This window comes from Oncorhynchus masou, chromosome 9 (genome assembly GCF_036934945.1).
Source record: "Oncorhynchus masou masou isolate Uvic2021 chromosome 9, UVic_Omas_1.1, whole genome shotgun sequence".
NCBI lineage: Eukaryota > Metazoa > Chordata > Actinopteri > Salmoniformes > Salmonidae > Oncorhynchus > Oncorhynchus masou.
Window position 1 is genome coordinate 59,024,154 of NC_088220.1, and position 24,805 is coordinate 59,048,958.

Here is a 24,805-nt window from a genome sequence, read left to right on the forward strand (position 1 = left end):
GGGCCACCTGTGCCGGCTCCACGCACCAGGCCTCCAGTGCGCCTCGCCTGGGAGTCGATGGAACAATGTGAGGAAGGATATCGGAGAGAGGGGTTAGCAAGGAGTAGGTTGCAGCGGGTCATCAGTCCGTGCCATCTGTGCCGGCTCCACGCACCAAATCTCCAGTGTGCCTTCTCAGCCCGGTATGTCCTGTGCTGGTTCCTTGCACTCACCATGAGGAGCGTGTCGTCAGTCCACTGCCAAAGAAACCCCAAGATTCTTTTGGGGGTGGCACATGGATCTGGCGGCTGAGCTGCGGGAAGAGCCAGAGACTATCAGGGAGGCGATGGAGAAGTTGGGAGAGAGATGAGAGAAATGTTATGTAGGTGTGTTCTGCACGGCATCCGACCTGAAGAGCCTGTCAGCAGTCCGGTACGTCCTGTGACAGCTCTCCGTACCCTTCCTGAAGTGCGTGTCACCAGTCCGGTGCAACCTGTGCTGGATCCACACATCAGGCCTCCAGTGCACCTCCCCAGTCCGGTACATCCTGTGCCAGCTCCCCGCACTCTTCCTGAAGTGCGTGTCACCAGTTGGACACCACCTGTGCCGGCTCCAGGCACGGCGTTCAGCCCGGCGCCATGGCCGGAGCCCTCCTCTGCGCCGGTGCCCAGTCTAGGCACGGCGCTTAGCCCGGTGCCGGGGTCTGGGCGGGAAATAAGACCTGCACTGAAGCCACCACCTCCACTTGTCACTCCCCCTAACCCCCCATTTGGTTTCAGGTTTTGGGGGGGGGGGTTCTGTCACGCTCTGACCAATAAGCCCTTGGTTCTCTATGGTGCAGTTGGTCAGGGCGTGATTAGGGGGTGTTCTAGTATGTCTATTTCTATGTTGGTGCTAATATGGTTCCCAATTAGAGGCATCTGTTTATCGTTGCCTCTGATTGGGGATCATATTTAGGTAGCCATTTCCCCACCTGTGTTTTGTGGGATATTGTTTGTGTTTAGTTGCCTATGTGCACGTCACGTTTTGTTGTTTCTTTATTGTTTTGTTTGTTTCACGGAGATTAAAAATATGTGGAACGATACTCAGCTGCGCCTTGGTCCGCTCATTATTATGAATGTGACAGTGTTTCGGTAAAATTCTAAATCAAATATCTAAATGATCCATGGTATGACCATCTTAAATTAATTCCAATTGTCAGCTTATTGTGCATAGAACATTTGTCACGTAGAGAGGATGATGACCAGCTGCTGTCTATTGGTTAGAAAGATCGTGCTAGACTGAATGTATGTGATAGTCATTGCTTAACAATATGAGTAGTGTAGGTAAAAGATTAAGTGAAAACCTATTGGAGGATTGCTCTCCACAGGGTGGGTTGGGCATGAAATTACAGCAGGCTGTTCAATACTGAGCCATGCTTACATGCTTAAGTATGGTGGTTTGGTACAGGGCAATTCCACGATAACAGTGATAAAATATACAGAACAAAAATAGAAATGCAACATGTAAAGTGTTTGTCCCATATTTCATGAGCTGAAATCGAATATCAAAGAAATGTTCGATATGCACAAAAAAGCGTATTTAATGGTGGTTACACCAGATACTGACTGGTTCTGATCCACGCCACTACCTTGTCTTTAAAATGAATCTGTGACCAACAGATGCATATCTATGTTCCCAGTCATGTGAAATCCATAGATAAAGGGCCTAATGAATTTATTTCAATTGACAGTAAAAATATTCTAAACTGAGCAATTTATATATTTTTTCAGTGTATATGTCAAACAGTTGTTAAAAGTAGTCCTTGTGCATGTTGTATTGTTTAGTTGTATGTGTAACGTAGACACAGGGAGTCTGGAAGCAAGTGCAGTGTGAGTTTAATGAAAACAAACAAGAGCAGTGTCTAAAAGGAAAACAAAACTACCTGATAACTGAAAGAACAGAGTGCTAGATAAATGGTAAGTAATCAGGGAAGGTAGCCTAGTGGTTAGAGCGCTGGGCCAGTAACTGAAAGGTTGCTAGATGGAATTCCTGAGCTGACAAGGTAAAACTCCGTAGTTCTGCCCCTGAACAAGGCAGTTAACCCACTGTTCCTAGGCCGTCATTGTAAATAAGAATTTATTATTAACTGACATGCCTAGTTCAATTAAAACAAAAATGAATGTGATAAGGTGCAGGTGTGCGTAATTAAGGGTTGCCAGGACCGGTGATCTCGAGTGCCCCAGGGGCAGAGAAGTAGACGTGACAGTACCACCCAGCCCCAACAAGCGGCTCCAGCTGTTGGACAACACCGGCCAGGGGGACAGCCCAGAGAGCCAGACGCGATCACCAGGATGGAACACGGGAGCCTCACTGCGGTGGCGATCCACCTGCTGCTCCTGACGGCATTGTTCCATGCCGCTTCTGTGTGCCTGAACCACTTGTCTGGCTCAGAGTCCACAGAGCCAGGAGTCAGCCCGGTGGAGAAGTGTTGCAATGAATTCTGGATGAATTCTGCCCAAGGAAGGCAATCAGGCCCACTCCCCCTGCTGGACCAGGCAGTGGCTCCTCAGGGATCTCCCCAGCTCCTGGTTCATCCTCTCCACCTGCCCGTTAGTTTGAGTCCGGTATGTGGAAGTGAGGCTGACCGTGACCCCAGCTTCTCCATAAAGTCTTTCCAAACACATGATGTGAATTGGGGACCAGGGTCAGAAATGATGTCCACCGGAAGGCCACAGTGCCTGAAGACCTGCTGGAACAGTGCCTCAGCAACCTGGAGAGCAGTAGGTAGACCAGAGAGAGGGATAAAAACAGCAGGATTTAGAGAATCTGTTAACCACCAGAATATTGGTAAAACCATCAGAAAGGGTAAGATCCGTTACAAAGTTTATGGACAGATGTGACCAAGGCCACTGAGGCACGGGAAGGGGAAGTAGTTTCCCTGGTGGAGTGTGCTGGGGAGATTGAGTACATGAGTTGACATAGTGGGCAAAGTCCTGCACTAAAGTGGGCCACCAGTATTTATCAGAAAAGGATTGGATGGTGCGGGTGATACCTGGGTGTCCAGTGACAAGGGCTGTGTGCGCCCAGGTCAACAGCCAATCGCTCACCTCCGTGGGGACGTAGTTGCGCTCTGGAGGGCAGGTGACGGGAACAGATTCGCTTTGCAGTTCATGACACACACCAGTGCGCCTGGCACCTACTACCATACTCAGTTCAAAAGCATTTAAATGTTGCGCATTGCCCATTTACCCTCTGAAGTGTGCTACAATCACTCTATCCTTGGAATATTTGTAAATCCCTTTCCCGGAAGAGTGCGATTGATACCAAGTAATTAGGGGCCATTTAACCTTGCAACAGTTTTGCCAGATTATACCTTCAATTTAGTTGCCTTCTGATATCAGGAAGTCGCCCTGTTGTGTAACATGTAACGAACCTCTCATATCAATGATTTTATGTGGATTACACTTTCTAAAAACTGCCCTTCGAATTATCTGTAGGTTATGTCCATATATGACAGGGTTTAAGACAGGTGGTATAACAAGGAATTGTACACCCATTGCATGGATATTTATCGTAATATTAACATCACTATTCCCCCCTAGCAAAATATCAAACAGGGTCACTAATGAAAATAACCATTGTCAATAAATGTGGCACACATGTCTGTGTGAACTTAATCCTTCCCTCAGCTGACTTTACACAAGTATAAGGGCACAAACCCAGATGCAGACAAGGGAGACAGAAGGTTTGAGTCTGATATTTCTTAAAATCCAAGGTGCAGGCAAGAGAACGGTCATGGACAGGCAAAGAATCATAACAAGGTCAGAGTCCAGGAGGTACAGGGTGGCAGTTAGGCTCGAGGTCAGGGCTAGCAGTATGGTCAGGCAGGCAGGTTCAGATTCTAAAACATTTCTGAAGCATTGAAGTTCCCCAACATCACAGTGGCCTCCATTATTCCTAAATGGAAGAAGTTTGTAACCACCAAGACTCTTCCTAGAGCTGGCCACCCGGCCAAACTGAGCAATCGGGGGAGAAGGGCTTTGGTCATGGAGGTGACCAAGAACCAGATGGTCACTCCGCAGAGCTCCAGAGTTCCTCTGTGGAGATGGGAGAACCTTCCAGAAGTACAACCATCTCTGCAGCACTCCACCAATCAGGCCTTTATTGTAGAGTGGCCAGACGAAAGCTACTCAGTAAAAGGCACATGATAGCCCGCTTGGAGTTTGCCAAAAGGTACCTAAAGGACTCTCAACAGATATGAAAATGCCTGTTTATCAGTGAGAGGATGAGACACAAGATCAATGTTAAAGTTCATGCTTCAACAATGGGGTGAAATTAAGGCCTAGATTCAATCAGATCAAGCGTTAACCGGCGATAGCCGACACCCACATACAGAAGTCGGAAGTTTACATACACTTAGGTTAGTCATTAAGAAGTATTTTAAAGTATTTTTACTTAAGTCGTTTTTTGGGTATCTATGCTTTACGTTTTATATTTTTGACAACTTCTGCATTTACTCCACTACATTCCTAAAGCAAATAATGTGCTTTTTACTCCATATATTTTCCCTGACACCCAAAAGAACTCATTACATTTTGAATGCTTAACAGGACAGGAAAATGGTCCAATACACGCACTTATCAAGAGAACATCCCTGTTCATCCCAATTGCCTCTGATTTGGCAGACTCACTAAACATAAATGCTTCATGTGTAAATTATGTCTTAGTGTTGTAGTGTGCCGTTGACTATCCGTAAATTTAAAAAACAAAAATGGTTTGCCTAATATAAAGAATTTTAAATGATTTATACTTTTACTTTTGATACTTAAGTATAGTTAAAATCAAATACGTTTAGTATTTTACTCAAGTAATATTTTACTGGGTGACTTTCACTTTAACTTGAGTCGTTTTCTGTTAAGGTATCTTTACCTTTACTCAAGTATGACAATTGGGTACTTTTTCCACCAATGGACAGGTGTGTGCCTTTCCAAATTATTTCCAAGTCATGTCCAATCAAGACTCCAATCAAGTTGTAGAAACATCTCAAAGATGATCAATGGAAACAGGATGCACCTGTGCTCAATTTCGAGTCTCATAGCAAAGGGATTAAATACTTATTTTTTTATACATTTGCAAAACTTTCTAAAAAACATTGTTTTTTTCCATTTTGGGGTATTGTGTGTAGATTGATGAGGGGGAAAACATTGAATCAATTTTAGAATAAGGCTGTAACCTAACAAAATGTGGGAAAAGTCAAGGGGTCTGAATACTTTCCAAATGCACTGTATATATATTTGGCTATATACAGCTATTTTGATTTTTTTGGTCAAGGTAACAAGATGGCTCCATGAAGCCAAACACCTGAATCTCAGTCATTGACAACAAATAAGAGGGCCAAAGTTATTCCACACGACATCCATGAAAAATAATTCTGACGAAGGCCATTGACTGCTAGAACATCATTATTTTAATATTTAGATAAAATAAAGCACCAAGAATTTAATTGTGAGCGATATTTGCACATTTTCCTTCTTTATGTCCATGAAAAATTACAAATGAAAATTGTCAATATAGCTTTATAGATCAACAAGAAAGATATGTTGATACACACAAGCGCATCACCACAATACATTTAGATTAGGGCAGCAACTTTCCGGTTGAACATCTGTGCAACTCTATTCCGAATCTGAGTGAGTTTCATCCCGTATATGATAGGGTTCACCAGAGGAGGCACAACTAGGAACTCCACCGCCATGATATTCCGCAAGGCCAGCAGGCTGGTGTTGCTGCCATAGCGAGCGTACATCACATCGAAGGTGAGGGATATGGTGAAGTTAGTGAGGGTGATCAGATGAGGCAGACAGGTTTGAATGAACTTCTTCCTCTGCACACGGGAACGCAAGGACGCTTTGATGATGTTCATGTAGGATATCAGAATGAGTATTGTTTGAGAAACATGAGAAAACGTGAGAATGAAGCCATAGAGGTTGTTCAGAGTGGTGTCAACGCATGAGAGCTTCACGACCGCCCAGTTTGAGCAGTAGAGTTTATCGATGTCGAGGCCACAGAGGGGTAACCTAGCTGTTAGTCCCATCCCAATGCCACTTTCTAGCCATGAGAAAAGCCACGTAAGAAGAAGCAGTGTCCACACTTTTCGAGTAGTCATGATAGAGTGGTATTGTAACGGTTTACAGATGGCAACATACCTGTCATATGCCATCACTGTCAAGCTGGTGAATTCACAGAAAGCATAGGAGTAGATTACCAAAATCTGGGTCATGCACCCAGGGTATGTTATCACATGAGAGTCAAAGAAAAGGTCATAAAGTATCTTTGGGTAGAAAGCTGAAGCACCATAGATACCATTAATACACAGATTACAGAGAAATAAATACATAGGTTCATGCAACATTTTCTCCAGAAAAATGGTAACGATCAGTATCAGATTCACAAAAATGGTGAAGATGTATAGGATGAGAGTTAATGAGAAGTAGATGTGTTTGTTTGTCTGTGTCACGTTCAGTCCATGCAGCACAAACACTATCTGCTGGGAGGAGTTGAACTCCATTGTCATTGACAGCAGGCACACATGGCTAGTGTACACAGGACCCGAGAATGTTCAGTTTATCCAAGTTTTGTTGGTTGGTCTATTTAAAAAACAATTTGATTACATTTGAACAGTAACTGCCACCCATACAGCTGTCTGTCAGCCTCTCAACGATGATAGCTCTCCTTCAAACAATGTTGTTGGTATTCAGATGTCAAACAAGTCAACCCAAAACCACCCAGCTTCAGCAGCCACCTACATTACAATGCAGTGAGCACACAGACCACTTAATTTAACTCAAAGTTAGAGAGTAATCCTAAACAATATTTAACTGAATTAGTTAGATGATTAATAGAAACAAAGTAAGTCTTTTCAAAGTCTTCAAAGTAGGTTCTCCTTGAAGATGATCATTGGTATGGTCTGTGTATTTGTATGGTCTCTGTATCTCTCTTCTGAGGGCCAGAGCAGATCACCTCCACCTGAGCAGACCAGATCATACCTACAGTAGGTATGACACTTCTCCACTCTCCGCACCACTCCTTTATGGGGCAGTATCTGAGTATCTCAACTCCCATAGCAACATGTGAGATGTATGGAGTGACAGACAGGTGAACCCCTCAGACACACTGCTCACTCTGGAGGTTACCTTCCTAATGAGACCATGTCTATAGGACTGACTATGAGATGAGGTATGAGATAGAATAGGATTTTGTTTATGTAGCAAGGTAATATTGTTGAAGTTCATATTCACGCTTTCCACAAAATGCAAAGATCTCAGCAAAGTTTAGCTCACTTCTGTGCAATTTTTATATTTTCAAGTTAATGTTGTTCAAGTTCAATTTTTGGGGGCTACATTTTGAACAGACCTTGTTTGGAGCATGGCCAAATTCCTATTTAGTAATTGGACCACAAGGGTACATTTTTCTTTGTCTCTAAGGGCTTTCCACAAAATGCACAGATTTCAGCAAAGTTTAGCTCACATGTGTGCAATTTGTTTTACCACTGCTCAGCTCCAGGAAGTGAATTAGAGAAGGGCTAGACTGGGAGTAGCCAGTTTTTGCATGAATTAATGATAAAAATGTATGTAATGAAAACATTTCAATTGCAAAATTCACTGTAAAATCTTGTCGGAGCGTATAAAAATGGGTCTTTGTACAAAATACTGTAACCTTCATAAAGTTCATATTGAAGTGGTGCGTATCATCTATCAACGGACTGTTTATAGGCCTCATGTCAGCTTACGTCTTGATTGACAGAACCCATCCAGCCAGGGGCATCACACTTCCCAAAAATGATGAGGTGTTACCGATTAGTAAAAAGTCTATCTTTGAATGTCCCCACAAGTGTCACAGGATGATAATGCTGATGTGCCAACTTCTGTCTGTACCATTTGAGCTACAAACTAATATGACCCCACTTTGGAAAGATGAGACTCTCACTAGTTCTCCGTTTTGCTCACAAGTGTCACAGACTCGTCTGAATGTAACCCATACAAATTAATGAAAGTATGGAGGTAGTTTTGTGCCAAAAAAAAACACATTTCCTGAGCTGTCTTATATCTCCTAGATATGGGATAGACACTTTAAAATCTTATTCCTTGCGATTTATTTTTTTACTGTATTTTTTTTGCCATTCATGAATGTTATTCATTGTGTTTCTTTGGGCTAAAGTAACAAAGGCCAAATTCAATATTTTCTGAAATAATTTGTCTATTTGTTTTATTAATATACCTAAAGGGGTCCTAAAATTCCAAATCAAATATGGTATGACCATCATAAAACATTTTCATATCTTCGCTTACAACCCACCCAAACGGCTTAGACTTTTATAAAAAAAAGAATTCTCCCCAATTTCGTGGTATCCAATTGGTAGTTACAGCCTTGTCCCAATGCTGCAACTCCCGTACGGACTCGGAAGAAGCGAAGGTCGAGAGCCGTGCATCCTCCAAAACACAACCAAGCCAAGCCGCACTGCTTCTTGACACAATGTGTTCCCGTACACCTGGCGACCATGTCAGCATGCATTGCACCCGGCCCGCCACAGGTGTCACTAGTGCACGATGGGACAAGAACATTCCTGCCAGCCAAACCCTCCCCTAACCTGGACTACGCTGGGCCAATTGTGCGCCACACCATGGGTCTCCGGCTGCGACCGGCTGGACTCAAACCAGGATCTCTAGTGGCACAGCTAGCACTGCCTTAGACGACTGTGCCACTCGGGAGGCCCAGACTTTTATAGTTTTAAGAACCTACATCTGTAGTACACAGGCCTGACTTATATTGGGTTAGGGATGACTGAAACACAATACCCTTATACCTGAAACTTGACAGAAGGCCACTTGTTTTAGTCTTGCTGAACATTTCTGTCATTACAAAGACAACTCCTTTGGGGTTTCAGTGGTTCAAAATGGGTAACATTCTGCCACCCTATTTCTATGGTTATATCTTCAAGGGATGGTAAACAATGGTATGTAATATTGTGTGTTTGAGATATAACAAAGTGCATACCACATAAAACCCCAAAGACATTGGGATGCTAAGTAGATGACTTGAATGCCTGTCCATTATCCTCATGTCTTAGGGTATAGTATGTAGAAGCTGGTCAATTGAGCAAGAAAACATGTTTACTGAATGTGTCTGTCAGTCTTCAGAGAACAGGTCATTAGTCCACTGTATCTCTCAATTCCCTTGAAAACAATGTATAAACACCTACCTGTGAGACCAGAGAGGCTGAAACAACCACCGAGGTAGCCCTTGGTCGCAGTCTCGTCTCTCGTTACACCAATTGAAGGGTTAGTCCCAGGGAGGTGCAGAGTGTCATTAGGCTTAATTGCCTCCCTTCAGACTGGTCTGGTGTGAATGATGCAACAATGAGAAACTATAAACACACATTTTTGACCTGTGACCTGAGAGTGAAAATCATGATATGGTCAAGAATATGTAAACTTATGTTAGATCAAGCCCCAAGAAGCTATCTGCTTAGAGAATAGAACATAGAGACAGTTTCAATCAATGTGTTGAACTGTGGCTTGAACTGTGTGTTGTTAAAAAGCTTTAGTTTCAAAACTGGCCAGATACCGTTCTTGAGATAAGGCATCTAGTTTCTCCAGGGTCACTGTGAGATATGTTTGACCCAAATAATCCAGTGAGGGTCATGATGTATTTGTAATACACATTGGTCAATGTATTCCATCCATCCTGTAAAAAGTATGAAAAAAAGTTGTAGGGTGCCATTTGGGACACAACCCTTCCGTCATCCCCTCTGGGAGGGTAGGCTCTGAAAGTGTACTGTAGGCCTAGAAAGGAGAAGAAAAAGGATAACAACTTGAGGAAAAAAGGAGCCACGACACTGATCGGCAAAGCACATAATTATATCTGGTTACAGATGCCGTATCTTCCCATTAGAAAACAGTGATGTAGTTAGACGTGATCCATCTCATTTTCACCAAAGCATCCTTACCAGAAGTCCACTGGCACGTTCTGATAATCAAAGTAACTAGATCACGTGTGGAAATGGGTCTGGACAAATGGCTCACAGTTTACAGTGACTAGTTCCTGACATTGTGTTAGTGTGTTGAGAAGGGAAGTGCAGCCAAAACCTTATTAAATGGATTATTATTATTATTATTATTAAGGACCTATTTCTTTCTCCAGCCTTGTTTACAAACACACTGCTAGGTCCTAATTACCATATATTGCATATTATGAGGCTACAAGGACGTGAACATTTTAGATACATTTTTATAATCAGCTACTTTGTCACATTCATATCCCATCACTTTCGAGGTAACCACTTACGCCATCGGTCTGGGATAGCAGTGGTGGTAAATTATTGCTATTTGATAACACCACGAGAGCCATTTGCCTTTGAGTTTTACAATGTATGAATCCAAACTCATGTTATATAATTCTCTACTTTCTTCTGTAAAAGTATATGGATTTGTGTGAAATGGTCAAGCAAAATGTGGAATTTGATCATATATGCAAAAACATGCCTTTTGAATGTTGTGTAACGTCACAGTAGCCTAGTCAAGGAAGCATCATGCAATACACACTCAGCGGACAGTTTATTAGGTACATACAGCTAGGGCCAGGTCAGAAATTTAGACCGAGACAGGTAACAAAATAAACCTCTGGTGGCCAAGTTGACCTGTTTAACAAATATGATTGGATGGTGGCTCTACTATTTAAGGTCTATGATAGGTTGATTCATTATTCTATTACCTGTTGCTCTTGAATTATTTGTTATCCTTATCTCTTTATTCCATAGGTATTTTCTTAAAACTGTATTGTTGGTTAAGGGCTTGTAAGTAAACATTTCACTGTAAGGTCTACACCTATTGTATTCGGAATTTACAAATACAATTTGATATAATTATGTGCTCAGTTGGTCGTCCACAGCATAATGGCTAATTGTGCCGGGTCGGCCTAAGAGAAAAGCTATAGCAGCTAGCCATTTTAGACCCAGGTATAAACCTTGGTTTAAGCAAACGTTTGTGAGTATGGTCCCACTGGTTTTAACTGGAGTGTACACCCATTTAAGTTAGACAGGCTGGATTGGCTGATTTTGGCTCGGGTTTTCCTCGCCCTCATTAAGAAATGTGAGATTTGTGTCTTGGAAGCGTGCTTAGATGTGGGTGTTTCTTGAATGTGTCTTGTACATGCAAAACAGTAACACAGTTATGGTATAGTCCCTCACCTGTCCAGATAATTTGAAAACAAGTCTAACCAGTTCTGCTAGGGCGTGTAAAATGGTCAGTGAGGTCTGTAACACCAGTTAATGTAATACATTTTCCAACGGTTGATGTAATAAACAAGTTTTCTATTTGTAATAACTTTTTTGATTTTTTTATGTAATAAAACTGGTTCATGTAATAACTTGCCGATTTAATATAATAAAATGTTGAATGGTTACCTTTTTCCGCTAAATGTAATAAGTTATAACATTAACCGGTGAGTAAACAACTTTTGATGAATAATGTAATTCATCAAAAAATAATCATGTGACAACATACCAAAATCAATGTTACCCAGCTTGCAATGAGGAATTGGCCCAGAAGTGGCCCTCTTCTGGGGGGCCTGAACTGATCGAATCGACCCGGAATTGGGTGTCGGACTCAGCCCGGAATCAAAATGAATGACTGCCCAGAATTGTCCCAAGTACATCTGGCCGTTTCTGTCGACCGGAATTCAGCTGACATCTTACCAAAATCCCCCCAGAAGCGACTCAATGTAAATAAATGTATACAAAATTACCCAATTTAGTCATTTTAAATATTACTATTATACATTTTATGCATAGAAATTATACCTTTCCACCCCCCAAAAAAATGGTGTCGGAGGAAACACCTGGTGACCATGTCAGCGTGCATGCGCCTGGCCAGCCACAAGTGTCGCTACAACGCGATTGGATAAGGACATCCCGGCCGGCCGGCCAAACCCTCCCCTAACTCAGACTATGCTGGGCCAATCTCCCGGTCGCTGCAGGCTAATAATAATAGTATAATGATAATAATAGTAATACTGTAATGAAAACAGAACGTGATAATAATAGTAATACTGTAATGAAAACAGAACTTTTGTTTTAAATGACATGTGATTGATGTTGTATTAAATAGAGCCCGCACACGCATAAGCTCCACAAGGTACCTTTATTCACAAACAAATCATGTTTTGATCCTGAAAGGGTATTAATGTGGTATGAAGGTTATTATGAATGATACTGCAATATTCATGAGCCTTTACGTCGAGAGAGGGACAGTTCCTTAATGTATTGGCTGTATAATACATTCAATGGCTACATTAAGGATCTGGCAGTCTCTCCCTCTGCCAGATCATAAACTAAGACCCACTGGCTGGCTGGCGAGACAAATTCAGACGCGAATAAACAGATAAAACTACTAAAATACAGTCCCCGAATTGACCTTTAAAATATGATTTAGCAATTATTATGCATTAATTCAGTGTTTCATTGTAATACATGACTTGCATTTGATAAACTGGATGAAATACAGTGCTACTGCTTTTTATCTAAATAATTAGCATACTATATACAGGCAAACTGTAAATGGCAGCAGTAAGCTAAATCTGTCAGTGTGTGTGTCGTCTGTTTTCTCAGCTGCTGCTGAGAAAATGTTCACACCAGCAGGATCAGAACTTTTAGAAATTAAGTCGGTTCATTTCACACATTTAGCAGCGTCTACCTCAAGAGCCTTTTTCTGAGCCTAACTTTTTAGGCACCATCTGTCAGTTTTTTACAATCCATGATCTGGGCTGACTGATGACAGAGTGGGTCTCTATGCTGATGCATGTTTGACATTGAGAGTCCTCAGCTCAGCCATTCAGAAAACTGGACCAAGTGCAAAAATCGGTTGCTGAACTACGGTGCTGCATGTAGCCTGGAGGTTAGAGGGGCGGGCCAACAACCAGAGAGTTGCTGGTTTGAGTCCTTGGTCTAAATGGAATAATCTGGTGGATGTGAACCGGCAAATGGAGAGCTGTTGGTATTTTATCCTAGATGCCATCTACTGGTGTTATGCGCTTGAGCAGGGCACAACCACAAAACAGTTCCAGGGTGTAATCGGTTTGTATCTCGGGGGAGCTAACGCAAGTCTTCTGGTCTCACACAAGGTAAAATCCACATGCCAGTGTGGTTCACCAAATGACCAAACAGCCTCTGTGACACTTCTAGACCCATCTGAGGACAGACTAGATTTAGCCCAGGTCTCTCTAAAAACAGCCTACCACAAGGTCCCAAGCAAGGTTACTCATCATGATACACATTCTGTTGTGTGTATGGTGTCAGGGGTTAGTTACTGTGTTAGCAAAAATACAAGTTCCAGCTGAACAATGGCTAAGGCCAGCATTCAGCTGCATTGTAGCACATTTGACATTTAAAGGCTTGAGCCAATATCTGCAGCGTTTACTTTGAATGCGATCTTTGCAACAAGGGTAACATTGCCTTTAAAATGGTGCATAGACGAAAATGGGTGATCGGCTTGAATCCTGGCCTAAGTATTTCGGCAAAGTTCCATTCCACTGAGGTCATGAATGGCTGAGCAACAGCTGTGTTTGTGAGACAAGAGTCCGGATGGTTAGAGCAACAACCAACGTCTTGCTCTATGACTCTCACAACCTACACAAGAGTCGTTAGAAGCAGTGGTGGGAAAAGAACCCAATTGTAAGAAAAGAACCCAAGTAAAAGTCACCCAGTAAAATACTACTTGAGTAAAAGTATTTGGTTTTAAATATACTTAAGTATCAAAAGTATAAATAATTTCAAATTGCATACATAAAGCAAACCAGATGGCGTCATTTTCCAGTTTTTTTTATTTTCCAGATAGCGAGGGGCATGCTCCAACACTTAGACATCATTTACAAACAAAGCATGTGTTTGGTGAGAATGACAGATCAGGGTAGGTAGGGATGTTCTTTTGATAAGTGTGTGAATTAGGCAATTTTCCTGTCCTGCTAAGCATTCAAAATGTAACGAGTACATTTGGGTGTCAGGGAAAATGTATGAAATAAAAAGTACATCATTTTCTTTAGGAATGTAGTAAAGCAAAAGTTATCAAAAATATAAATAGTAATGTAGAGATACCCCTAAAAACTATTTAAGTAGTACTTTCAAGTACTTTACGCCACTGGTTAGAAGGTAAGGGATCATTCTACATAGAAGATCATACGAAACCCCAGGACACAATGTCTATAATAAGCTCAGATTGTGGAGTTTGGAGTTTGCGACATCAACTGAGTTGTCACCGTCACTACTTACAGCGTTCATATCAATTACATTTATCGGGTTGATACTTTAATTGACATTTGTCAATAAACTCAGGAAAGCAACTGTTGATGTCAAATTTTGTTGTGTCCTACTTGTAACCTTGGTGGTCCCCCCCCAAAAAAAATAAATAATTGTAAACACTTCATTGTGAGGGTAAATATAGAGTGCCTTCGGAAAGTATTCAGATCCCTTTACTTTTTAAAATTTTGCTACGTTACAGACTAAAATGGATTTAAGAAAAGTATCCTCCGCAACACTTAATAACCAATAATGACAAAGCGAAAACAGGTTGAGAAATGTTTAGCAATTGTATAAAATTATTTAAAAACGTATTTACATAAGTATTCAGACCCTTTGCTATGAGACTCGAAATTAGTGCATCCTGTTTCCATTGGTCATCCTTGAGATGTTTATTCAACTTGATTGGAGTCCACCTGTGGTAAATTCAATTGATTGGACAGACACATGTGGAAAAACACATACCCATCTATATAAGGTCACACAGTTGACAGTGCATGTCAGAGCAAAAACCATGCCATGAGGTCAAAGGAATTGTCCGTAGAGCCCCGAGACATGATTGTGTCGAGGCACAGATCTGAGAAAGGATACCAAGAAATGTCTGCAGCATTGAAGCTCCGAGAACACAGTGGCCTCCATCATTATTAAATGGAAGAAGTCTGGAACAACCAAGACTCTTCCTAGAGCTGGCCACCTGGCAAACCTGAGCAATCGGGGACAAGGGCCTTGGTCAGAGAGGTGAAGAGAGACGGGAGAACATTCCAGAAGGACAACCATCTATGCAGCACTCCACCAATCAGGCCTTTATGGTAGAGTACCCTGACGGAAGCCATTCCTCAGTAAAAGGCACATGACAGCCCTCTTGGAGCTTGCCAAAAGGCACCTAAAGACTCTCAGACCATGAGAAACAAGATTCTCTGGTCTGATGAAATCTAGATTGAGCTCTTTGGCCTAAATGTCAAGCATCACATCTGGAGGAAACTGGGACCATCCCTAGGGTGAAGCATGGTGGTGGCAGCATCATGCTGTGGAGGGTTTTTACAACGTCAGGGACTGGGAGACTGGTCATGATCAAGGTAAAGATGAACGAAGCAAAGTAGAGAGAGATCCTTGATGAAAACCTGCTCCAGAGTATTCAGGACATCCGACTGGGGTGAATATTCACCAGGACAACGATCCTAAGCACACAGCCAAGACAACGCAGGAGTGGCTTCGGGACAAGTCTCTGAATGTCCTTGAGTGGCCCAGCCAGAGCCTGGACTTGAACATCTCTGGATGTGCAGCAACAGTCCCCATCCAACCTGACAGAGCTTGAGAGCATCTGCAGAGAAGAATGAGAAAAACTCCCCAAATACAGGTGCGCCAAGCTTGTAGAGTCATACACAATAAGACTCAAGGCTGTAATTGCTGCCAAAGGTGCTTCAACAAAGTACTGAGTAAAGGGTCAGAATACTTATGTAAATGTGATATTGCTGAAGTTTTTTTGTATTATAAATTAGCAAACATTTTGAAAAAACAGTTTTTGGTTTGACATGCTGATCGGGGTTGATAGGGGTAACCAGTGTTACACACCTTCAAATGGGGGGGGGGGATACATTAGATACATAAAACAGTAAATATGTATGAAAATACCCTCAAATAAAAAGGTGACAGTCTGTACTGTCGCCTCATATGAAACATTTGCTCTCTAATCCAAATGCTTGAGTATAGATCCCAATTAAACGTTTTAGCTTCACTGTCCAAATAAATATGTTTTCTAAATAGATTCTAATATAATAGGATCTCTGTGCATGTCTCTGTCTGGGAACGTGAAGGGTGAAGTGAGCACTAATACAGTCCCCTCGTGGATTTAAAAGGAACGGACTGCTTTAATAAATATGGTGGAAAGACCTTCCAGACTTGTTAACACAAATCAAATGGTTTTAAATGCATGAGGGGGAGTGCACACTTCTGGAGAAGGGTAGAGAATCAGAAGGCCGCCATAGATGTTCTACACCACACACTTGTCATTCTGTTACCACCAAGTGAAGATGAGTTTGTACAGGAAGCCATCATTGGTCTTGAACAAAAAGCCTCGGTCTGAGCTGTGAGGCTCGTATCTCACTTTGTATCCCCTGGCCTCTACATCCATCTTGATGCAGTCCAACAGGTCAATGGCAGTCGGAGGGGCCTGTAGCGACACAAACACACACAATGAGAGAAACATAACTCAAGGTTACTTGCGTAACCCATGTTCTCTGCCTAACCCTGGTTCTCTGAGAATATGAGTGAGAATAATGTCTCACTATGGGATTCACTGGATAGGCAGATCGCTACGGGAGAACCAATCACACAACGTTGGGTTGTGTGACAGATGCCGAATGAGGTGTCCCTCCCTCTTTATAAGGCGTCACTCTCCCCACACTCTGATCAATCTCAAGCATGCCTCTTCTTCACTGCACTCATCTCACTGCATTTCCCTGCTCGCACATCTCACCAATATTCTCAGAGAACCGGGGTTACGCAATTAACCTGGAGTAAGCTTTCAAATACTTGATTCGATGCCTCACTATGGGCTATGCCCAACTCCCGTATCACGGTCCGACATGATCAACCCTCAGGATCCGACACGGAGGGCAGTGTGCGCCAAAGAAAGGTGCAGTGACATCCAGTCGGTAAAACCTCAAATGTATGTGGGGTCGCCAGTATAACAGCCTCCACTATCCAATGGGATAGCTACTTCTCAAAAACGCACCACTAGTTCCATACTGTGTAGAAGAGACACTGGCACTTTGGATAGTCTCATTGACTCGGAGTGGAAAGCTTGTCACATTGAGATTCCTCCTCTCATGGGCCAGGCCCAGAGGGCAATGGTTCCTGGGGCAGGGTGGAAAATCTTGGTTCGCTTGGGCCAAAAAATCCCTGGGTAATAGTAGCTGCCAGAGCTGGTTATAAAGCAGGAGGGTGATCTCTGGCAACCAGAGCTTCCCTGGCTGTCGAGAGGCTCTAAGATGAGGGATAAGCCTTGTTCCATCACTCTGCTTACCAGAGAAAAAAAAACAAGATATCACCCTTGATTTGTCTTGGCCCTACTCCGGGGAGGAAGGTTAACAACAGCAAAAGTATCCTCAGCCGCTCGCTCCAGTAAAAGGAGGTAGAGCGGGCAGTGGCCCAACTGCGTGAGCCAAGCGCAGGGTAAAAAAAAGAAGGGGGATGAGGAGAAAGCCTGAGCAGTGTGGACTTGGGAGTACCAGATAGCTGTCTGGGGCTCTGTCGTCTGATAAGGGTGCCGGGAGAGCGGACTTCCTGGCTGGAACCTGAAAAGGCGCAAAGGGGAGAGTATAGGGGAGGAGGGCGCTTGGGGGTAAAGTCAGATTCTCCATTTTCCCTTCGGAGCAAGACCACAAACGTGTGCTGCTGCAAAGGAAACACACTACCTACCGGTCAAAAGATTAAGAACACTTACTCATTCCAGGGTTTTTCTTTATTTTTTACTATTTTTCTACATTGCAGAATAATAGTGAGGACATCAAAACTATGAAATAACACATATTGGATCATGTAGTAACCAAAAAAAGTGTTAAACAAATTCAGATTCTTAAACGTAGCCACCCTTTGCCTTGACAGCCTCGCATTTTCTCAACCAGCTTCATGAGGTAGTCACCTGGAATGCATTTCAATTAACAGATGTGCCTTGTTAAAGTTACATTTGTGGGAATTTCTAGGTAGGGGGTATACAGAAGATCCACAATCCCCCGAGCCTCCACAATCCCCCGAGCTCAACCAAATTGAGATGCCTGTGATGAGTTGGATCGCAGAGTGAAGGAAAAGCAGCCAACAAGTGCTCAGCATATGTGGGAACTCCTTCAAGAATGTTAGAAAAACATTCCAGGTGACTACCTCATGAAGCTGTTTGAGAAAATGCCAAGAACATGCAAAACTTTCATCAAGGCAAAGGGTGGCTACTTATTTGGTTACTACATGATTCCATATGTGTTATTTCATAGTTTTGATGTCTTCACTATTATTCTATTCTACAATGTGGAAAATAGTAGGTCGGTCGACCCCTCTTGCCCCCCTTAGGGGGGGTTAAGAGGGCGGAACCTTGCTGCGGCAAAAGACTGTTTCCCCCCTGGTTCAAGTTTCGAACCTGGGTATTGGCAGTCTGCTGTGTCGCCAGGGGCTTTGGTCCTTCAAAACCAGCTTGTTGCCCCATCTCAGCTGTGAGGCTGTGAAGGATAGTTGCAGGAACCAACAGGCGGCAACAGAGCCCAGGTCTGCCAGATGTCGTCGCCTTCTTTCTTACAAATGTTACACTTCTGACACACGGCAGTGGGACCAAACCACTCCTTGCGTGTTACCGGTGTATCGAGTAGGCCCACTTTTTATTTGTCTGTCAAGCTGGACAAGCTTCACCAAAGTGCCCTCGCTCTCACCACTCATAGTACAACCACAGCCTTAAAATGTCCAAATTCATTTTTTCCCCCACCTCCTCCAGTAACTTTTTGCTGGTAAGCTAGCAATAAAGAGGTCACGTTGATTGCTCGGACTGACTGGGCTGAGGCTTTGTACGTCTTCTGAAGAATGGAGGCAGAAAAGCCCTTCTTTCCAGAGAGGGACGTACCGGCTGTGTTAGTAACACAGGTCCATCATCTCCCTGAGGCACGCTAGTCGAACATCTCATTCCAAAATCATGGGCATTATTATGAAGTTGGTTTGCTGCTACAAGAGTTTCCAATCTTCTGGGAAGGCTTTTCACTAGATGTTGGGATAGTGTGGAGAGGACTTGCTTCTATTCAGCCACAAGTGCATTAGTGAGGTTGGGCGATTTGGCCTGGCTCACAGTCAACATTCCAAAGGGTGTTCAATGGATGAGGTCAGGGCTCTGTGCAGGCCAGTCAAGTTCTTCCACATCAATCTCGACAAACCATTTCTGTATGGACCTCGCTTTGTGCACAGGGGCATTGTCATGCTGAAACAGGAAAGGCCCTTCTCCAAACAGTCGCCAAAGTAGGAAGCACAGAATAGTTTACAATGTAATTGTATACTGTAGCGTTAGGATTTCCCTTCACCGGAACTAAGGGGCCTAGCCGAACAATGAAAAACAGCCCCAAAACATTATTCCTCAGCAACCTAACTTTACAGTTGGCACTATGCATTGGGGCAGGTAACGTTCTTTTGGCATCCGCCAAACCCGAATTCGACCGTAGGAATGCCAGATGGTGAAGCGTGATTGGGGCGGCAGGGTAGCCTAGTGGTTAGAGCGTTGGACTAGTAACCGGAAGGTTGCAAGTTCAAACCCCCGAACTGACAAGGTACAAATCTGTCGTTCTGCCCCTGAACAGGCAGTTAACCCACTGTTCCTAGGCCGTCATTGAAAATAAGAATTTGTTCTTAACTGACTTGCCTAGTTAAATAAAGATAAAATAAAAATAAAAATCACTCCAGTCCAATGGCTTGTGTGCGGCTGCTCGGCCAGGAATCCCATTTCATGATACTCCCGACTTACAGTCCTTGTGCTGACGTTGCTTTCAGAGGCAGTTTGGAACTTCGTAGTTAGTGTTGCAACCGAGGACAGACTATTTTTATGTGCTACGAGCTTCAGCACTCTGCGGTTCCGTTGTGAGAGATTGTGTGTCCTACCACTTCATGGCTGAGCTGTTGTTGCACTAAGAAGTTTCCACTTCACAATAACAGCACTTGCAGTTGACCCAGGCAGCTCTAGCATTTTACAAACTAACAATGCCACGTTGAAAGTCACTGAGCTCTTCAGTAAGGCCATTCTACAGCCAATGTTTGTCTATGGAGATTGCATGGCTGTGTGCCTAATTTTATACACCTGTCAGCAACAGGTGTAGCTGAAATAGCCGAGTTCACTAATTTGAATGGGTTTCCACATACATATATAGCATAGTTCACTAAGGCGGTTTACCATGCCATTTTTTGTTGTTGTTCCAGTCTATTTAACTGAGTGTCTGCCATAGCCAGTTGCTATTGCATTGGTGTCTATGATCTACTTAGTTCATTGAACCAGAATAAATAAATACAATTGTGGGGTGTCTCGCTTCCTCTTCAGTCTCTGGACCTGTATCTCAGCCCCTTTTCATGTGTTCCAACATTTCTTTCTACAAAAAAAGTGCATTTTTTGCAAGATGCATTAATTAATTAAGGCTACATGAGTGTAGACCCAATGACAATCTGAATCCATAACCTCGCCACAAATGGGGCCGGGGTTGTGTGGAGCTGAATCTCATCCTCGGCCGGTGGATTTGCAGTGAAGAGGGGGTGACAGAGGCACGATTGAGCATCCTCCTCAACCCCGCCCTAGTCAGCGTTTTGCAGTGCTCACAGTACTTGGGGTCGTCAAGTGCTGCCTGAGCATGTTCTCTCCCAAGCAGTTGAAGCACAAAAAAGTGCAATTATGGAACTCTCTCTCGCAATTATGGAACTGTAAGCGCAAGAACGTGGTGGTTCCAGTGATTAGCTTGTTAGAAGCACAGTGCTAGCCAAAGGGAACCGCATGGGCGCGGTTTTTGACTTCAGGATGATAGTCTCCCACGACAGTAGAGCCACAAGACTAAAGCGTCTGTATAAGCTAATTAGCACAAACGAGTGAACGTAGGTTCAAATAAACGAGAAGGGAGCTAGTAACACTGCCGCTGTGCAAGTATGAATGCTCGTGGAGTTAGCTTGCTTTCCAGCGAGCTGACCAAGTTCGCTTATGTTTTGCAGCGTGGGCTAACCAGGTCTCGATAGCTAGCCGTGTAACACGTTGTGTGACTGGTTCTTCCGTAGTGACCCTCCTATCCAGCAAATCCCATCGTGGGACATCGAAACGAGTATTTGAAAGAGAAACCCCAGCACCATTTAAAGAGGAACTGTCACGAAAAAAATACTTTTCCAGTTGAAAGTGCCTTTGTGGCATCAGTAGTAGTCATGTACTTAATAGTTTATGTATATGTACACACACTGAAACACAAGTACAGTTACACACCTTCCACGGTCCGAATCGCACCACTTCCTGTTCCTCCAGGTTGTTGACAGCATGGTCATAGCGACCCAGGTCCTCCTCGGTCCTCAGAACACAAACGATGACAGCAGAGTGACGGGCTGCGATGGCTTCTGCTCGGGCCACTCTCACCAACACCTGGTAGTCATATAACAGTGACCAAAAATAATATCTCATTAATTCATATCAGTTATTTGACAGGGACGATGTAGAGGCAGTCTTTGTATTTTTCTTAAGGAGTGGGTCAGTCCCACTCCATTCACATTTGTTGTGTTTACTGGACAGGATAGATAGAGTAGATGGGCGCAGAGAGAGTGCTAGAGCACTGGGTCGGATTCAAACTCATACTCGCCACAATAGTTCAATACAAGTAATCCAGAAACAGCGGCTTAGGCTGCTGGATCACCCCAGGCATTAGGTATTGTTATTATATTGTTAGGTATTGTTATTGTACCTCCAGGTTCTCCAAATAGTTGGGGACCCTGGAGATGAACTGCTGCCTCCCTACTGTTTCTCCAAACAGCTGGGCTGAGTCCTGCAGCTGCTTCACCAGGGTTCTGACGTCATAGTGGAGAGCCTCCTGGTAAACCTGTTACACACAACCACACGTAGGACTCTCATATTATGAAGTTTCGTAACTACTGGGGGCAAAAGATCTCAGGGATGATAATGCATGATGGGCTACCTCATTGGTTCAGGGTTCCAACACATGGGCAAGTGTGTGTGTTTGTCACAAACCTCCAGAACACTCTCTGTGGGCAGGCGCTGGGTGCGTAGGAACTGAAGAATGGCTCCGAAGTGCGTCCCGTCGCGGTCGATGAAGTAGCGTCCCTTGGCGTCGGTGGGCAGTTTGGATTGCTGACCACTACTGAACATGAAGGCCAGCTGGGAGTCAGGGTGTTTACGCAGCGTAGACAGAGATGTGGTGAACACATGACCACCCACATTCAGCTGCACTACAGAACAACTCTGGGGACAGGGAGACTGCTAAGGTTAGGTACAGGGAGGGATATAGGTTAGGGATAGTGACCGTTAGGGTTAGAAACTGTTAGGGAACGGGCTAGGAACGGAGTATGGTCAAGGCCCACTTCACATCAATGAAGCACAAATAAACATTAAATTCATTGTTTCAAATAATATATTTAATTATGTGGTGAAAGAGGTAGGGACACCGCCTACATAACAATGTGGCAATCAGTCAGCAGGTCCATTTCTAAGCTATTTGTCTCAAGAGGTGGATTGACTCAGTGTGAGATAAGGAATCGTCCAACTGCTACACGGTAGATAAATACTGTCGTCTCAAGGATGTGCCTACCTGCCTGGTCAGCAGAGCAGCAACACCTTCCACACTTGTCAGTATGACAGCCAAGAACTTATAGTTCTTAGAGTAGGAGTGCTACTCTAGTAGGAGTGCTACTCTAGGAACAGGTCCCCCGTATAATCATATTAATTATGATATAAAAGGCAAAACTGTTCCTGGAGCAGCACTCCTAATTTGAAACGCTTCGTGAATTACTGGCCCAGATTTGCGTGAGATCGCAACAGTGTAGAATACACGTCATCATAAGGCTACTATTTTAGAACAAGCTCGTAAATCGGTGGCAAAGCAGACTGTATTCATTACCTAGAGAGAACATTTTGGCTACTTTATACCGTCTCAGGCTGAAGGTAATCGAAAAGCTGAAGAAGTTAACAAATAAACAACTTCCTCCAAACATTCCAGATGCTTGTACTGAATGACTAGTTCACAATGAACACTTTTTCCTTACCTGTAGCCCCGGAGAAGACTGTTTGCCCGGTGATCTGGAGTCTGGAAGACTCATTTTCTTTCCTGACTGTTGTGGGAAATGTTTTGGATGATGTCAACACGTCTCGCTCGAACATGCTCAAGGAACAGTAAGTGAGGGGATTCGATTTAGATGGCCCGGTTCACCATGTAGAAGGAGTTTAAGGGGGTGAAAAGTGATTGCATTTTGTAACGAGGCTGCCTCCGGGGCATGAGCCGGGTTTCCCGGCGTAATGATATTTATTTAACTAGGCAAGTCAGTTAAGAACAGATTCGTATTTATAATGACGGCCTACCAAAAGGCCTCCTACGGTAACGGGGGCTGGGATTAAATACACATTTTGGACAAAACACACATCATGACAAGAGAGACAACACAACATAGCATGGCAGCAACACAAAACATGGTACAAACATTATTGGGCACAGACAACAGCACAAGGGGCATGATGCCAAGCACGTGTGTTAATGATGTAGGATCGGGCGGTATGATTACTGTTCAATTTGAGAAGAGCGCTCATTCCTCGGCCTGGTCATGTCTCGGGCCATAGCCCGGTAATCGAACAACCGCAGTTGCGCCAAGATGTTTCTGTGGGCGTGGTCAAATACGGAGTTTCAGGCATCACTATTTCTATGGTCCCGGCATCTCCCAGGCAAGGCTTTGGGCGGGTGTGTGTGACGGTTTGTACTGAATTATATGTTTTTCCCCCAACGGTGCGCAGTTCTTCAGGGAAAGTACACTGGACACAAATATGAACGTTGATCCCATGTTTCAAAGCTAATTTTATTGGTCACACATTTTTAACATGTTATTGCGGGTGTATCGATATGTTTGTGTTCCTAGCTCCAGTGCAGTAGTATCTAACAATTCAAAGTAAAATAAAGAAATATACAAATATCAAGACATCAATGTCGGAGTGACATTGACTAGGTTACAGTATAAACATGAAATTACGAAAACCGTATGTAAACATTAAAGTGACCAGTGAGCCCATGACTATGTACACAGGGTTGAGTAACCAGGTGGTAGCCAGCTAATAACAGTGACTAAGGGCAGGGTACTGGGCGGAGGCCTGCTATTTAAGTCTGGTCTCCCTGAGATTGAAAAACAAGCTTCTCAGTCCCAGCTTTGATGCACTCGAACAGGCCATGGCTTGGCTGGTTGATGTTCTTTTTGGCCTTCCTGTAACATCAGGTGCTGTAGGTGTCCTGTAGGGCAGGCAATGTGCCCCCAGTGATGCATTGTGCAGACCGCATGCTCTGGAAAGCACTGCAGTTGCCAGTACCAGGTGGTGATACAGCCTGACAGGATGCTCTCAATGGTGCATCTGCAGAAGTTTGAGGGTCTTAGAACCAAGCCACATTTCTTCAGCCTGGTGAGGTTGAAAAGCACCATTGGACCTTCTTCACCACACGGTCTGTAGGTGGACCATACGCCATTGCAAACCAAAATCACGATCCCATACATTTTCCACAGAAAAATAAGACTTCTCAAATTTGTCGTTAGTGAGCATTTCTCTTTTGCCAAGGTAATCCACCCACCTGACAGGTGTAGCATATCAATCTAAATTAAACAGCATGAAACTTGTGCTGTGAACAATAAAAGGCCAAAAATGTGCAGTTGTCACAACACAATGCCACAGATGTAGCAAATTGAAGGCGCATGCAATTGGCATGCTGACTCCAGGAACGTCCACCAGAACAGTTTCCAGAGAATTGAATT

The 24,805-nt window shown here is 43.5% G+C and overlaps 2 protein-coding genes across 2 annotated transcripts; both read right to left on the reverse strand.

Moving 5' to 3' along the window:
* Window positions 1-5,593: 5,593 nt before the first annotated feature.
* Window positions 5,594-6,535, reverse strand: LOC135545046 (olfactory receptor 4S1-like). The gene has a single exon (XM_064972700.1). The coding sequence runs from the start codon at window positions 6,533-6,535 to the stop codon at window positions 5,594-5,596; it is 942 nt and encodes a 313-aa protein (XP_064828772.1).
* A 7,283-nt stretch (window positions 6,536-13,818) lies between these two features.
* kctd14 (potassium channel tetramerization domain containing 14) lies at window positions 13,819-23,174 on the reverse strand. Its single transcript, XM_064974687.1, has 5 exons — window positions 23,066-23,174; window positions 22,035-22,265; window positions 21,751-21,885; window positions 21,282-21,434; window positions 13,819-16,478 (listed from the first exon to the last, which is right to left on the reverse strand). The coding sequence occupies exons 1-5, from the start codon at window positions 23,117-23,119 to the stop codon at window positions 16,323-16,325; spliced, it is 729 nt and encodes a 242-aa protein (XP_064830759.1). The 5' UTR covers window positions 23,120-23,174; the 3' UTR covers window positions 13,819-16,322.
* Between the last annotated feature and the right edge of the window lie 1,631 nt (window positions 23,175-24,805).

Coding starts and splice junctions, on each gene's coding strand:
- LOC135545046 (XM_064972700.1), bottom strand. CDS start 6,535: ATGACAATGGAGTTCAACTCCTCCCAGCAGATAGTGTTTGTGCTGCAT.
- kctd14 (XM_064974687.1), bottom strand. CDS start 23,119: ATGAGTCTTCCAGACTCCAGATCACCGGGCAAACAGTCTTCTCCGGGG. Junction 22,266..23,065: donor AGTCTTCTCCGGGGCTACAG/GTAAGGAAAAAG, acceptor CCCTGTCCCCAG/AGTTGTTCTGTAGTGCAGCT. Junction 16,479..21,281: donor TGCGATTCGGACCGTGGAAG/GTGTGTAACTGT, acceptor GTGTCGCTACAG/GCCCCTCCGACTGCCATTGA.